This window comes from Rhodamnia argentea, chromosome 6 (genome assembly GCF_020921035.1).
Source record: "Rhodamnia argentea isolate NSW1041297 chromosome 6, ASM2092103v1, whole genome shotgun sequence".
NCBI classification, from domain to species: domain Eukaryota; kingdom Viridiplantae; phylum Streptophyta; class Magnoliopsida; order Myrtales; family Myrtaceae; genus Rhodamnia; species Rhodamnia argentea.
Window position 1 is genome coordinate 29,010,199 of NC_063155.1, and position 15,195 is coordinate 29,025,393.

The 15,195-nt window shown below is 41.8% G+C and overlaps 3 protein-coding genes and 1 non-coding gene across 4 annotated transcripts; 2 read left to right on the plus strand and 2 right to left on the minus strand.

The window, feature by feature from the left end:
• Positions 1-472: 472 nt before the first annotated feature.
• LOC115726725 (GTP-binding protein BRASSINAZOLE INSENSITIVE PALE GREEN 2, chloroplastic) lies at positions 473-3,836 on the minus strand. Its single transcript, XM_030656736.2, has 3 exons — positions 2,515-3,836; positions 1,784-1,951; positions 473-1,102 (listed from the first exon to the last, which is right to left on the minus strand). The coding sequence occupies exons 1-3, from the start codon at positions 3,730-3,732 to the stop codon at positions 701-703; spliced, it is 1,788 nt and encodes a 595-aa protein (XP_030512596.1). The 5' UTR covers positions 3,733-3,836; the 3' UTR covers positions 473-700.
• A 2,853-nt stretch (positions 3,837-6,689) lies between these two features.
• LOC115726760 (E3 ubiquitin-protein ligase SINAT2-like) lies at positions 6,690-10,866 on the minus strand. Its single transcript, XM_030656798.2, has 4 exons — positions 10,686-10,866; positions 9,341-9,662; positions 7,888-8,274; positions 6,690-7,288 (listed from the first exon to the last, which is right to left on the minus strand). The coding sequence occupies exons 2-4, from the start codon at positions 9,536-9,538 to the stop codon at positions 6,944-6,946; spliced, it is 930 nt and encodes a 309-aa protein (XP_030512658.1). The 5' UTR covers positions 9,539-9,662; positions 10,686-10,866; the 3' UTR covers positions 6,690-6,943.
• A 2,893-nt stretch (positions 10,867-13,759) lies between these two features.
• On the plus strand, positions 13,760-14,566 carry LOC115726769. The gene has a single exon (XM_030656806.2). The coding sequence runs from the start codon at positions 13,959-13,961 to the stop codon at positions 14,259-14,261; it is 303 nt and encodes a 100-aa protein (XP_030512666.1). The 5' UTR covers positions 13,760-13,958; the 3' UTR covers positions 14,262-14,566.
• A 465-nt stretch (positions 14,567-15,031) lies between these two features.
• Positions 15,032-15,104, plus strand: TRNAA-AGC. The gene has a single exon. It is a non-coding gene; the product is annotated as a tRNA-Ala (tRNA).
• Positions 15,105-15,195: the final 91 nt, after the last annotated feature.

Consider the following 15,195-nt stretch of genomic DNA (forward strand, 5'->3'; position numbering starts at 1 on the left):
TGACTTTCCACGCAATCCCGTTCTACATGATCCAACCTAAGAAAAGTGCCAAACTTATTTTTTCCTAATCCGTTTCGATCGGCCGGGGCAAATAAAATGAAAACGGATCACCTATAACCAAGTGTACGCGGAAGAAAAGAAAAGATTTCCTGATAAACAGAACCTCACGGTCAGTCCACCAGATTGAAGAAACAAGAACATTGTGCTTCCATATGTAATTACCGAGTTCTGTTACACCAGTCCTTGAAAATAAACACATGTATCAGAACGCACCTTTGTTGCTAGATCAGATGGCGCCGACTTCTTATCGCAAGACTAAGATCACAACTTCGGTCGAAGCATTGATCTTACTAGCAGTAGGCCATTAACTTCATGAATGGACTCCATCGGTGGGTTGTTTCAGCCAAACAAGTTAAGAGGCGCAATACATCTGTTGGAACAGAGTATTCCTTTCAGCCAAACAAGTTAAGAGGCACAATTCATCTGTTGGAACAGAGTATTCCGCTATAATGCTGACGTCAAATTCTCTGCAAATCTCGCTTCTGTTCCACCACAAATGCCACTACTAGTGAGAAGATAGAACTGAACTCCGATGACCCGAGTCTTGCTAGGCTGCTCGAGCATACGTCCCTGCTTGAAGACCCAAGTCCATAAAGTATTCCCAACTGGTCCTTCCAAAACCTTTCAAAAAATTTCTCAGTTACACTAGTCTACCGTGAGCATTTGAGCTTGTGTCGGAGGTCAATGAAGATAACTTAACAGGTACAGCTTTTTCAGGATCACTTGGTTTCACTTTCTTTTCACTCTGGCGCTTCGACTTATTCATAGCCTGGTCCGCTTTTGAGACGATTTTGGAAACCGTAAATCCCGCAACCTCGAATATTTGGGATCTATGGGGAATTAGTGAGTTGCGGAGGATGATATCAACTCCGTCGTATGACCAAACCCCTAAGAGTGCCTCTCCTCTTAATCCAATGGCAAACCACCCAAGACCAGCAGCTGCAACATCCACAGAACTTGCATCCCAGCTGTTACCACTTACACGAAATTCCCTTCTCACCCATTGTCCGAGCTCTTCCACTCGTTTTTCACCAATTGGTGGCTGGCAAAGGCATTCATAAGATGGTCACAAAAATTGTACCTAAAATCTAGCTTGCAATAAAATACTGGAGGAGGAGACCCTCTGCCACGCACAGCGCTCCCATTAGTGTCTCAACCAATTCTCGATTGTTGATGTACGTACATATAGATATGCATCAATGGTTGAGATATATTGGGACAACCGTGGGAGCGCTGTGGTGTATAGAGGATCCACGTCCAAAATACTGGAGCTGCTGTTCTCACATGAGCTTGACGCTAGAATGCAAGGTAGGAAGAGGAAAACTTGAGTTCATTATATTTCCAAGAAAAACAGTGCCCTCAAAGACAAAAATCAGCATTGCATCTGCTATATAATAACAAGTTATGGAAGATGTATGGGCAGAAATGAAGACTTCGAGGCATTCTAGCCAGATGCAAAGAACTTGAAGTTTGGCCAAATTAAAAATGCGCTCATTCATGTGATTATTGTTTCAAACGAGGAAACAAAGATGAAGAAGAAGATGAAAGCCCAAACAAATCAATTCCAGCCATGTTCAAATTGGCTCTTAGAGCTCAACTTGCTTTAGAAACCATCGACTATTTTTCAATTTGTAATGGGTCCAGCAATACTCAAAGATAAAGTGAAGTACTTTTTTCCACAAATAAATTGTTGAAGAGAGTGGCTTCAAAGTGAAAGATCTACCTGCAATTGATGACCAAAATGGTCTTCTACCATTGTACGAGCATGTTCTGTTTTCCCCATGTGCAGTGGGAGATAGGGAGACGCCCATACAGTAACATAAACTGAATCTACAGACGATTCTTCAATGTCCAGCCTCATGAGGCCAGCAATATGAATTGAATGACCTGCCTGTCATGAGAAAAGAGAAGCACATGAACCTTACAAGCATGACGCAAGCTTGATTAAGTGTCGTGTCAAGACCCTGAGTAAGCGAATTGTTTCTGCTTGCTTTGGTTATTTTAATGATGCAGAAATCCTAAGCACCTTCATTCAATCGGCAACAATTTAGGGTAAGCATTATCCCACTAACACCTTCAACCAGTTAACTAAAAATAATGTCAAGAGCAATGAAGACATAATGCTTATGGGGGAAAAAGGGTAGACATACATCATTCATCAAACTACACCGTTTTCTCCAACGTAGCAAATGCTCGTCAAAGGTCTTGCACTGTTCAGTGTTCAGATAGCACATCGACCTTACACAAAATAAATTACTAGCCCCTTAAAGAAGCTCAAAAGAATTCCCAACCTAACATTGTCCAGAATGAGGATTTACACTTCACCGAACGCTCAGTTGATTGCTTCGCGAATATATTCGGATTCGCATTCACATTGACGCATGTTCCTTGTCATTGCAGAGAGAATGAAATCTAGCACTAGCTACATAATCCTACATGTCTAAGCATGCTTACCTTAATTCTGTAAGTCCTTGGCCTGAGCTCCTTACTGACATAAACGAGCTTCTGCTCTTCCCTGGTCAGCCTGGTCGTGATCTGATGCGGATTCAAAAGCCCTGGTGTATCAAACAACTTTGCCTTACCCGGCAGAATTCCCTCGACCCTAATAATTCCCAGCGTGGTACCGGGCACTGGTGCCTCTGTCAAGTGGGTAACTTTCCCCCCTTCAACATGCTTCCCGATTGCATTAATCAAAGTACTCTTCCCTGCATTTTGCGCGCCGATCGCCCAGACATTCCCTCTAGGCCCAGCCAAAGCAATGACATCATCTGCAAGATTCTTTAACCCCCAATTCCTCACTGCGCTCACCAAATGCAAACTCGTGATTTTGATCACCCCGTTTTCCCTAGCTCTCTGCCTCACCCAATGCTCGAAGCCAGTGGGCGATATGCTACTGGGCAACAAATCAATCTTCGTTACCACCAAAACTACTCTAGGCACATTCCCTGATTTCTTCTCCTTCCAAGCAGTCAAATTCTCCTCAATCGTTGTCGAAACCAGCTTTGCCACCTTCTTTGGGAACGACCCGTCGAAATCGGCCGCATCCACCACCATCAACACGACTGACCGTGTCCCCGTTGCCGAAGCCAGCTTCCTCCCGACCGTGTGATCAAAGTCGAAATCCGGCAACAGATTCTCGACAGTCGGATCTTTCACCTTCCCGTAGTGCCTCAGGGAGTGGCACCGGGCGCAGACCACTGGCTTGTCGTCCGAATCAGGGCCACCGCCGGGGCTTTCGTCGTCGTCGACGAGGAAGCCCCTTTTCAAGGAATCGGAGAACTCGGGCTCCTGAGAGACGGGCGTGAGGTGGGCATCGAACAGGCGGTAATGCTTGGTCTTGGGCGAGGGTTTCGTGAAGTAGCCGGGGTGCCTAGAGTTGGAGTCCTGCATGTGGACACCGCAGCCCGGGCAGACCGCGTGGCCCGGAGTGGCTTCATCGTAATTTCCATCCCGTGTCAGGGGCAGAGACGGAGGCGATTGCTTTTGCGCTTCTGTCGCTGCGGGCAGGGACGCGAAGAAGGCGGTGGAGAGGAAGGGTGGGGTTGTTGCTGCGTCGTTGGGGCCTTGAAGGATCGGGGAATGGAGTGATGGGGAAGAAGATAGAGGTGGGGAGACGAGGAATCTGAGCTTTGAGACAGACGAGTTCCGCGTCCGACGAATTACCGTTAGCATTTGCGTCTCTGTCGTCGATGGGCTCGTGTCTATGGCAGAGAGGGGTTTTTGCTCAGAGCAGAGGAAGATGCAGCGCGAAGGGTTTAAGGAAAGGAAGATGCGGACGGAGGCAATGAGCACCGAACCGATGAGGTCCGACCGAAGTAGAGATCGAGCCGGACTACTCGGGTTTGGATCGGTGGTTTGATCCGAATGGACGCGCTGGATTTCGGAAGTCAGTTCGGTCTAGTCAATACTCAAACTCACCCTCCGTGGACAAATGAATTTATGGGGTTTTTTTCCAATTTAATTTTTTAAAAATAAATATTTACGAATTTTGGTCTCGCTCGGCAGTTGGGCTGCCGAGGGGCTGGCCTGGCCAGCATGGCTGCTCGGCGGCCCATTACTTTTTTTTTTTATTTATAAATTTCATTTTTGAAGTGTTTTAATTATTTATATTTATAATATTTTCGTATTTTTTAACATGTTTATATTTATTTTATTTATAATTTTTTTTGTGAAGCTTATCTTTATAACATAATTAGTAATAATTAATACAAAAAATTATTAAGATCTATAATTCATAAATAATGTTGTAATTATGTAATTAATTGAAAATATTCACATAAGGAAAATCCTCAATACCAAACGAAAAGAAATCCTAGCCGAAGTATAAAAAATAAAGCCAAAAAAAAAAAAAATTTGGGGGCAACCCCCCACGCAAATTTATTCGCATTGCAAAGGAGATTTGTTCGCTTGCTCTCCGCGTCACGAACCAAATCTCAATTTTTCCTCCATTTTTTGGGCCGCACAAAAATATGTCGGGTCGGGTCATAAACCGGACCGGGTACATAAAATTCAAGACATATATTAACAATATATGAAATTAATTGAAAATATTCATAATATAAAATTAGTAAAATATTCATATAAATAATGTTGTAATTATGCAATTCGGTCGGCTAAAAAGATTGAAAGAGGGAAATGAGGATTCATTTAATATCGAGAAGTAACACCGAAGGGAAAAAAAATACAAAATTGACAAGGAAAACGGCTGTTTTCCCACACAAAAAAGAAAAGCCCGGCTTTTTCCCAAAAAAACGCCGTTTTCCTTGTTAATTTTGCATTTTTTCCCTTCGGTGTTACTTCTCTATATTAAATGAACTTACCTTTCCGTCTTTCCTCTTCTTTCAATCTTTTTAGCCAACCAAATTGCATAATTACAACATTATTTATATGAATATTTTACTAATTTTATATTATGAATATTTTCAATTAATTTCATATATTGTTAATATATGTCTTGAATTTTATGTACCCGGTCCGGTTTATGACCCAACCCGACATATTTTTGTGCGGCCCAAAAAATGGAGGAAAAATTGAGATTTGGTTCGTGACGCTGAGAGTTGGGCCGATAGGCCCAACTTGGAGCAAGCGAACAAATCTCCTTTGCGATGCGAATAAACCCGTGTGGGGGGGTTGCCCCCGGTAAAAAAAATTTTGGGCTCTATTTTTTATATCGCGGCTAGAATTTCTTTTCGTTTGGTATTGAGGATTTTCCTTATGTGAATATTTTCAATTAATTACATAATTACAACATTATTTATGAATTATAGATCTTAATAATTTTTTGTATTAATTATTACTAATTATGTTATAAAGATAAGCTTCGCAAAAAAAATTATAAATAAAATAAATATAAACATGTTAAAAAATACGAAAATATTATAAATATAAATAATTAAAACACTTCAAAAACGAAATTTAAAAAAAAAAGAAGTAATGGGCTTGCTCGGCAGTTGGGCAGCCGAGCAGCCATGCTGGCCCACAAGGCCGGCCGCTCGGCAGCCCCACTGCCGAGCGAGGCCCAAATCCGTAAATATTTATTTTTAAAAAATATTTTTGTAAATATTTATTTTTAAAAAAATTAAATTGGAAAAAAATCAGAATTTAGGCCGTGTCTCTTTAAAATAATATTTTTTAAATTTCTTGACATTTGATTCGCAAAAAATAAGTTAATCAAGAAAATATTTTTCACTCATAAAAAAGTAACTTAAAAAATAAGGAAAATGTTTTCCTCATCGTTCTTCACTCGACTCCTTCACATTCATTTTCTTTTCATCATTTACTTATTTATTTTTCTTTTCTTTTATTTCTTTTTTATTTTCGAGTTTATTTTAGTTTGTTAAATATTTAGTTTTAAATTTTTGTAATCTTTTCTTCCTCTATTGGTTGCTGGCTACGGCGATAGCCAACGATCGGTAAAGCAAGGCACGAGCTCACCCAAGTTTTTTAAAAAAGATAAAAACAAAATAGCTAACAAATCAATTTTTTTTAAAAAATAAAAAATTATTAAAATGTGTGTACAGCAACAACTGATTTTCCTTACCAAACAGCAAAAAATATTTTTCAATTATTTTCAGGCTTCGGTCAAACATCGAAAAATATCATCATTATCTTGAAAGACAACTTCCTGAAAAATATTTTTTAGAAACGTCGCCTTAACTTTTATTACGTAGAAAGAAGCATGAGAACGTTAAAACTACTAAATTGGGTGGTGGAATCCTTTGTCAAGTGCCTTTCAATTCTCCTATTAATTTTCCAAAATATTTCTTTTTAAATGAAATAACAACTCATTAGCATCTCTTTCTTCGCACAACAATTGAAAAAGCAATGCCAGCTAATTCTCATTAGCTGAGTCGGACAAAACTAACAAAAAGACTTGCGAATTTGATAAATTTAAAGACTTAATTATACTTTTCAAAGTTTTAAATGTCAACTGTACTTTTTTAATGACATTTCAAGACTTTTAGTATACTTATCCTCTCTAAAATGCCTACAAGCGCGGAGTTTTTGCTCAATCTAACTTAACTTCTCTTGTTCTGTTTTAATGCGCGTAACCTTCGACGCACACGAGGTCGGAAGCGGGCATAATGTTTTAGGCGCTTCAAGCGATTTTTTTGTTCTATGTTCTATACTGAGAAAATGCTGAGTCCCGAAAGCGATTCGAGTCCGAAAAATTAATTCTTTTTGGCGTCATTTGTCTGAATACTGGTCTTCAAATGCTAGTTGCTTAGCCCGAAATAATTATGTTACAGACATCATACATTAAGACACCCACGACACGAATAAGCTAAGCCTTTCTCCCGTGGGATTAAGTAAAACCGCTCGCAATTGCACCTGCTAGCGGAAAACTGGTGAGCCTCTCTTACCGACTAAAGCAAGCTTTGAGTCACGAGTAATAGCCGGCTTCTATATCACCATTCTTCCATATGCGGCCGGCGACCTTGAGCTTCAGTTCCTGTCCGTTGCCACCAGAAAAGGACATTGCCAAGGTTCTGGGGATTATTAGACCATCCAGACTATCTCGGACTTTCCTATGGCTATCTCGAATGCTCCTTGGAATGCCTTGCCATATTAACCTTCTACGATTCCCCCCGACTTCGAGGCTGTAGCTGAACTGCTTCGCTTCATCCTCGTTGCCCATAAAACGTAGGAAGGCCATATAAACAGGAGCCATCTCGAGCTGAAAAGCCTCAAAGTGCAAGCAAAATTGTCGACCAAAACAGTTGAAGATCTGCACCAATAGAAGATTTATGCGGTTCCTTGTTATTCTTGGCATTAGGGAATGCGGTTGCCCGAAGTTGAAAATTAAAAAACCTCCTCCCTTTTTACCTACTTCATACCTTTAACTCTAATTTTGCTCTAAAAGATGAAGAAACTAGTGGTATTTGGAATTAGATAGGCTGCCACTTTACATGGCGTGAATTTTACTTCGAAGGACCAACTATAAGCTGAGGCATCTATAAAAAATTTATATGTCTAGGAAATTATCAGCCTTTGCAGAGTGATTTTGCTATCTGCCAACAGAATTTAAGATAAACAGTGTGCCCAATTATTAGTAGTACTCCAGACAAATAATCAGATAGATGTACAGCACTAATCACTACTTATCTTTTTCATGCTCAGATATCAGGCAAACAACTAAATAGTAGGAACTTATAGATACACTGAATTGACACACTCAAGATATCTTTTCCCCCTTCTGAAAAATTCATGCACCACCTAATCGCTCATTAAATTTGCTGATACGCGGTTTCAAACATCCTCAGCCACATCTTGAAATTTTCATAACAAAAACGACAGGTAGAGAGAGGGAGAAGTTAGAGCACTTACAGTCAACATCCATGTAGCATTCTCGACTTCTCGTGGATTGGATTTGACATATCTGTGGTTAAAGGTACATCCATCATGCATGTCAACATTGTGATCATCCTTAAGATGCATGACAAGAAATGGGATGTCACCAGTAACAGAACAATCGGCTCCAGCATAAGGGCAAGCATAGGGACGATGTTTGCAGTTCTTTTCATGCTTAAGCTTGCTGTAGTACGGAAATATGCCCCTACACCCTAGAAGCTGAAATCTGCAAGGGAGTTCTAGGGATTCTGCTACTTTTTCTAGCACCAAGCATCGTATATCTCCAAGCTCATGGCGACAAGTTGGACATAGGTTCTCGAGTTTGGTCTTGCAGCTTGAACATATAGTGTGGCCATTTGGACACTGACAGAATTAAAGCCAAGTAGATTGTTAATAGCTAGGAGCACCCAACCTATTCGAATTTGAATTGAAGCAGTAAATGAAAACCTGACAGTCCCGTCCTCATCCCTCAAAACCCCTCAAAAGAAGTCCAATTTGAATTTGAATTTAAGCAGTAGCGTAAGTACCGTGACAATCCCACCCTCATCCTCAAACCCCTCAAAGGAAGTCCAATGATACTGCTAAGTTTAGGGGATGTGCAAACAATGATAAACCATTCAACATAATAGCTGTTGATGTGCAAATTCAACAGCTCCTCAAGGTGCTGGTATAGACCCTGGATGCTTGGAATCTACACACGCAATGCCACATACAAATAAGTCACCAAGCTTCGCCCCACAGGGATCCAACGCTTAAGCTGGTGTACATGTTTAAGCGGGAAAGGAGAAGCAAGTGAGCATTTAGAGACAGGGCTATCGTATACCCTGGCAAGTACATAACCAAGAAATTTACGGAGAAGTTTGATCCTAACTTGACAGCCGTAGCTCTTCGGGCAGTCTTACGAGCCCATATGTTTTATGGGCCTCCATTTACACAGTCTTTATAGTGGGCAATTTAAGGACCTCTATTGCGCATTTCTTTTTCTTTCTTAACCGACAAAAATAGCATGGGTTAAAATCACTAATATGTAGGATTCTACTGATTTTTACGATCTTGAATGTAGCTTTTTGACACAATTTTATTGCTTGAGATTAAGATGACAAAACCAAGTGATTGCAATATTCAAATCAAGATTTAACAACTTTGCCTATACCACTCAAATTTGTGCAACAACAGAGTGACACTGTAGCAACGCCATTGAACATAAGTTCTGCTGAACCGAGGTTTCTTTCTTGTCCTTAAGAAATGTGAATTAAGATTGCACTGAATTCTCAAATCTGACTTCTGTGTGATGGAGAAATTAGATGCCTCCTTTACCCACAAATCTCAGACTAGTTGCAAGTTTTTTGCTATTTCATCGTAAGACATCGAAATGCCTCATAGTAAAGGAGCCTTTAAGTGTATAGTAGTTTGGAAACAGGAGATTTACCTGGTAAATGGGAGGGTACATTAAATTTATACAAACGGGACATTCAAGCAGATCGTGCACATCCTCATTTAAGGGTGTCCATGCACTTCCTCCCAAGCCTGTGGCAATTTTTCCATAACTGGCCCTTCTCAACAGCAACTCTGATGATGCAGTATCATGATCAGTAAATGAAGTTTGAGAGCCAGGTATATTACTCATCCTTCCTCTCGTAGCCGCAGCCACGCTTCAAAAGTAGTAACCCGCCCCCCCTTTCCCACTCTCTCAATCTCGCTCCTTGTGTTTCCAATTTGCTCTCCTAGCTTAAGTCACAGATGAATTAGCCCTGTCGAACATTGCCACCATCAGACAATAAATGTTGGGCAGAAGCTTATATTGAAAGATTTTCTATTAATTGATCGCTGCTTTATGTCTGACAGTAAGATGCAGTACAAGATATCCAGGAAAATTCTCCATGTATACTCGATGTAAGAACAGCAGATTACTTTTCCAAACCAAAGGCAGCAACGGAAAGAAATTGTTCGTATGTTTTTAAGTTTAACTGGGAAAGACATCCTCCAGACATGAACTCACTTCCTCCTTATGATACTCCTGTATGAATACTGCACCTGTAATATATTACACCCAAGATAGGATGCTCTGTGGAAGACATATCAAATGGAGAAGCATATATTGCCAAAGCCATCGCAACTGCTCTTTGGCGTAAAAACTAAGCGCTAAGTTTTCCTCAAATGAAGACCACTACATGGGCCATCAACATAACATAGTACTACTCTCGCCACATGAACAACAACTTGGTAATGAGCAATTTTACTTCAAGGAACTGAATATGCAATTGCTTCCCTGACACCGACATATCAGGGCTTAAGCCCACCCTACACAAGCAGTAACAAAGGGCAAGTCAAGAGAAGAAGAGATGCAACAGCAGTGGACCGACTATCAGAGTAAATTAATCACATTTCCTAATGCCAGAAAGGGGCATAGTCAGTTGCCAATAATAGGATAGCAGTACTGTCTGGTTCGGAACACCAGACTCATCCAGTTAGGAGCTAGACTTGTCAAGCACTGTTCATTGTAGCGGTAACGAACAATGTACCAGAAAAACGATTTCCATCAAACTCAACGTACCACCGACCATCCTTCGAACCTCCCTCACCTAAAGAATGGAAATCGTGACTGACCGATTGGGGAATTCCCGGCAACATTCTAGGTTTTCGGCAGGAATAAAAAGCGAGACACGGGAATTTTTACGACGTTCGCCGATGCCGACGATTCGAGACAACACGGAGCGAGAGCAAGCAAATAACAGCAGATCCCGCACAGAGAAGGAGAAGCAAGTGCACGCTACCTCGACGAGAATTCCAGCACGTTTCCCGTCGCAATCGCGGGCCGAATCGAACGAAAGCGACGAGCGCCTGAAGAGACTCGGACTCCGAGAGCTCAAAATGGCCGGACGAGACCTCGATCATCTCGTGCTCGCAGCGATCGCTGCGCCGTTACGGGAAGGCCACAAAAAAAAAATTGGTGGGGGGAAAGAGGGAGAGGGGGTGGGGGGGAACGAAATCGAAAAACGAGACGACAGAGTTGGGGGGGAGCGACGTGGAGCGACGCCCGCGAGAGAACTGGGATGAATTGCGTGTCGCGAGATGGGGATGGAATCGCAAAACAAAAAAGAAAACTGCGGAAGTGGAGTCAAAAAGGAACTCTCTGATTGGAAGCTCCTCGAGTTACATCGCCACACATGTCCGTTCTGGAAATAGTGGAGAGATCGTTGGCTCTGCCACTTTTGAACTGAACTCAGAGAGAGAGAGGAGAGAGAGAGATCGCCAGTGTAATTAATGGCGAGAGAGACAGAGGGCTCTGTGTCGTGGTTGTGGCAGATTCTGGATGGAGGAGAAGACGGGATTTCCCGCACGCAACGTTCAAAACGACCTGCTTATTAGAAAAAGTCGCAACAAAACGACGACCATGTTGCCCCCGTTTCTGTGCCGTTGGAGGGGAACTTTATAAGTTATATCAATGTTCTCTGTCACCATAGAATTTAATGATATGGTGAAATAATTTAAGGAAATATCACAACTCTTTTACGCTTAACTAGGGGCAACGATACAAATAATCCTGAAATTTTAGCATAATGTGTAAAGTAATGGCAATTATTAAAATAAGCGTCGATCGTCCTACATTGCACCGTTAAAGCCGACGTAAAATGAGTTTTGCAGTTTTTAAAAATTTCTAATTTTTTCTTTTTTTCCTTTTTCGTTCTTTTTCTTATCTTCAATGGTTGTCGAGGCTCCTACAATGGCTGGCAGAGGTCTTTGGCCGCAGGCAAAGGCATCATGACCCTAGCTAGCTAACAATTAGGGCTTCTAAGCCCCTCGCCTATATCCGGCGAGGGTTGCGACGCCCTTATGTAGTCGACGGAGATCGATCTTGAGGCCTTGGTGATTTGCATAGAGAAATAAAAAAGAAGAGAAACAAAAGAAAAACAAAAAAGTCCAAACTTTTTTCAAAATTTACAAAAATTTACAAAAATTACCAATGTCAACTCCAATTGAGCCATGTAAGACATTTGATGTCGACCGGATCGCTTAGTCAGCGATTTCCGGTCAAAATAGGTCGAAAGGACTTCATTGATAAATCATTAAGAGGTTGAGGACTAAATTAGCTAAATTGAAAATTATAGGATTGAATTGGTTGTCGTAAAATAGATTTTGAACTTTATAGACAATTTTCCCAGGATGCGAGCCACCACCAAGGCCTCCGAGTGGCCTAAGAGAGAGAGAGAGATGAGGGGATTGTGAACATGACGGAGGGGAGAGGGGATCGGCAACAACCGTGGAGATGGTGGTCGGAGGCCGCTTGCGACAGGCGGCGGCGGCGGCTGCGGGCAGAGGAGGTTAGGATGTGCTTGGTGTTTTCAGAAATAGAGGTGAGTCGGCGCATTTTTTGGGAAGTTCGCATTGACGGTGGGGTCGATCAAGAAAATACAACAGCATAGTTAGGAACCGATGCAGTTCTAGATGCTGACGGAGCTTACGGCATGTGGGGAAATTAGAGAAGGAGGCTTCAGAGGAGAAGATTGGATTTGGCTTTGATCCCTAACTTCCATTCTGGATAGATTTCACATTCGTTAGGTAACTTTTGTCTTGCCTAATAACTAGCAACTCTCACTTCTATTTTATTGCTCTACAATGCTTTTCACTTCTGCACTACGTAGCCAAAACAAATATAAACCAATAAATCAAACAAAGCGACACAATCGCTTATTTTATTTTCTTCTTATTGAAAAAAATACTCATATTTATCAATTCATCACGATAATGTTACTTCCATCATGCGTAAGCGCATACGAATGCAAGGGATTGCTATTAATGGCAATGATACGACATGGCTGTTATTAGATCTAGGGAAAATTCTAAATAAAAGCCCGGAGTGCAATTAGTTTCTCAAATAAGTATTTGAAGTGGACCTTACTCCAAATAAGGGTATGAAGTGGCCATGTCGGTCTCAATGAAGGGCCCGACCTCGTCGGCCGGCAACCAACTTGTCAAGGGCATTTTTGTCATTTTTCTATCTTTTTCTATCTTTTTTTCTTTCATTCTCACTAGTGGCCGGTCAGGGGTGATGCTTGAAGAGGGCTGGGTGAGAGTCGGCCTCGCCTGGCCCTACCCGGACGAAGCCACCCTCGAAAGCCACAGGTGAGGCTCGTGACCCTCGACGTTTGCAGCAAAGAAAAAAAATAAATGAAAAAAATCACAATAAAAAAATAGTTTGCAATTAAAATTATTTTTGGGTGAAATTTTTTTTTATCGGTCGGAATATTTAGCCGGCAGGCCATTTCAGGCTTTTATGCGAGACTGTCACGGTCACTTTAGATCCTTATTTGATAAAATGAGAGCATTTCAAATTCGTATTTGGAGTTTTTCCTTAAATTTGCCGGTTGATCCCTCAACTTTAGGGTCGAGTGTTCGCTCGCATCATACTCGCATGCGTACGAACCCGCAGAGCTCTTCCGTGATTGATTAATGCCTGCTAAGACTTTATGAACACGTCCCATGGCAGCATCAATTGACCGGTCTAGTCCGCGAATTGACACGCCTCGTCAATGCCACATCGCTTTCCCATATTATCAAAAACAGGCGCAACGTTCGTCAGCAGGGCTTCTCTTCTCCACACATCTGCTCCTGCGACCATCGTTTATCTCGTGAAGGAAAAACCTTTCTTTCGTGAGCAAAACGACCTCCTAAAGCTTCAACCGATTAGCCGCTTTGACAATGTTTGATTGCTTCAAGGCAATAGCCACTGTTCCTTTTTTGCCTTAATTAACACTCAATTATTGCTGTACTGTTATGTTCAATCCGGTAAAGGCAACAATACCTAATTAATTCCCTTAAACGTTGGATAAAGCTCGGAGGATTCGGGCATGAACCACCAACTCCACTTTGGTGCTTCCTGGAAAAGACCGAGAAACCCCACGAAGACCACGTCCCAGGGGCGGCTTCAGAAAGCCAACCTTTCGTCCTCCCACTTGCGTATAAAAAGCAAAGCGCATCCAAGAACTCCGACGTGAAAACTCATCTGGTTTTCCTCTTCTCTCTGGCTCAACCCCTTTCGAATAACCATGATGGAGATCGCAGCGTACGTCCCGGACATGTTGGCGAAGGTGGCGGCTTTCCTGGTGGTCCAGGCGCTGGTGTATCTGATCCTCTCCAACTCGTCGGAGGTGTTCTCCAAGGACAAGAAGCTCGGGTCCCTCAGCTTCAAGCCCGCTCGCTCCGCCAGCATCCGCAGGATTCTGGCCGCGTTCTCCGACGTGCCGCAAGCCGCTGGCGGTGGTGAGCCATCGCCGCACTCCTCGTCCTCTATTGCCCAGAGCACGCCGATGTTTGAGGATCTTCCCGGTGGCCGTGATTGTTCGTCCTGAAATGTCGGGGCGTGTGGAGGGGATTCATAAGGCGATAGGTCGTAGTTTTGGGAGAATTCATTGATTTGTTTGTTCAGATACCTACTTTGAAAATAAAATTATGTTGGTGGATTGCTTTGTCGATGCGTATAGGTCGTCGTCTTTGTTGTATGTAATTGAGACTTGAGAGGACCACTGACAATTAGTAGACGACGATTCTGCTAAAATCCCATGATTAGCTTGATGATATATTATATCATCACATGCTTGTGCGTTTCGAATTGCACAAAGATAGAAATCTGAATGCCACGTGATGTTAACATTCCTAATCACTTTGCATATTCGAACGGTTTTTTACTGGTATTATAATGTTATTATTATTTTTTTTAAAGAAAATTCGAACGTGACATATTGAATAACACTACGAAAAAAAATAGCGTGTCAAATGGTACATAAACCCCTTTATTCACGATTCAACTGATAGAGCCCTCGTGCGAATGAGTTATTATGCTGGTATTGTTAAATAGTTTCTATTCATTTGGCACAACTTGAGTTGGCAAAAACAGCCTCTATATCTTTATCATTTGCATTAAAATTACTTTCTTTTTTAATCTGATCGGCACCCTCACTCACTAGTAAAAGCACCTGTATGTACACGCCTGCGATTTGATCTCATACCCGACATTGGTGCCTGGGTACGATTTACGGTATAAAGAATCGGTACATCTTTGTTGGAATTGACCAAATAATTTTCTTTGTTTATTTATGTATGTTCACTTAAAAATTAAAATGGGGATGTAGCTCAGATGGTAGAGCGCTCGCTTAGCATGCGAGAGGTACGGGGATCGATACCCCGCATCTCCATTCTCCTTTTTTTTCCCTTTTTATATTAGTTTCACCTTTCTCTCGTTCTCGTCTTGGAATTAATTTATAGCTTTTTTGTCGTTTTCGAATC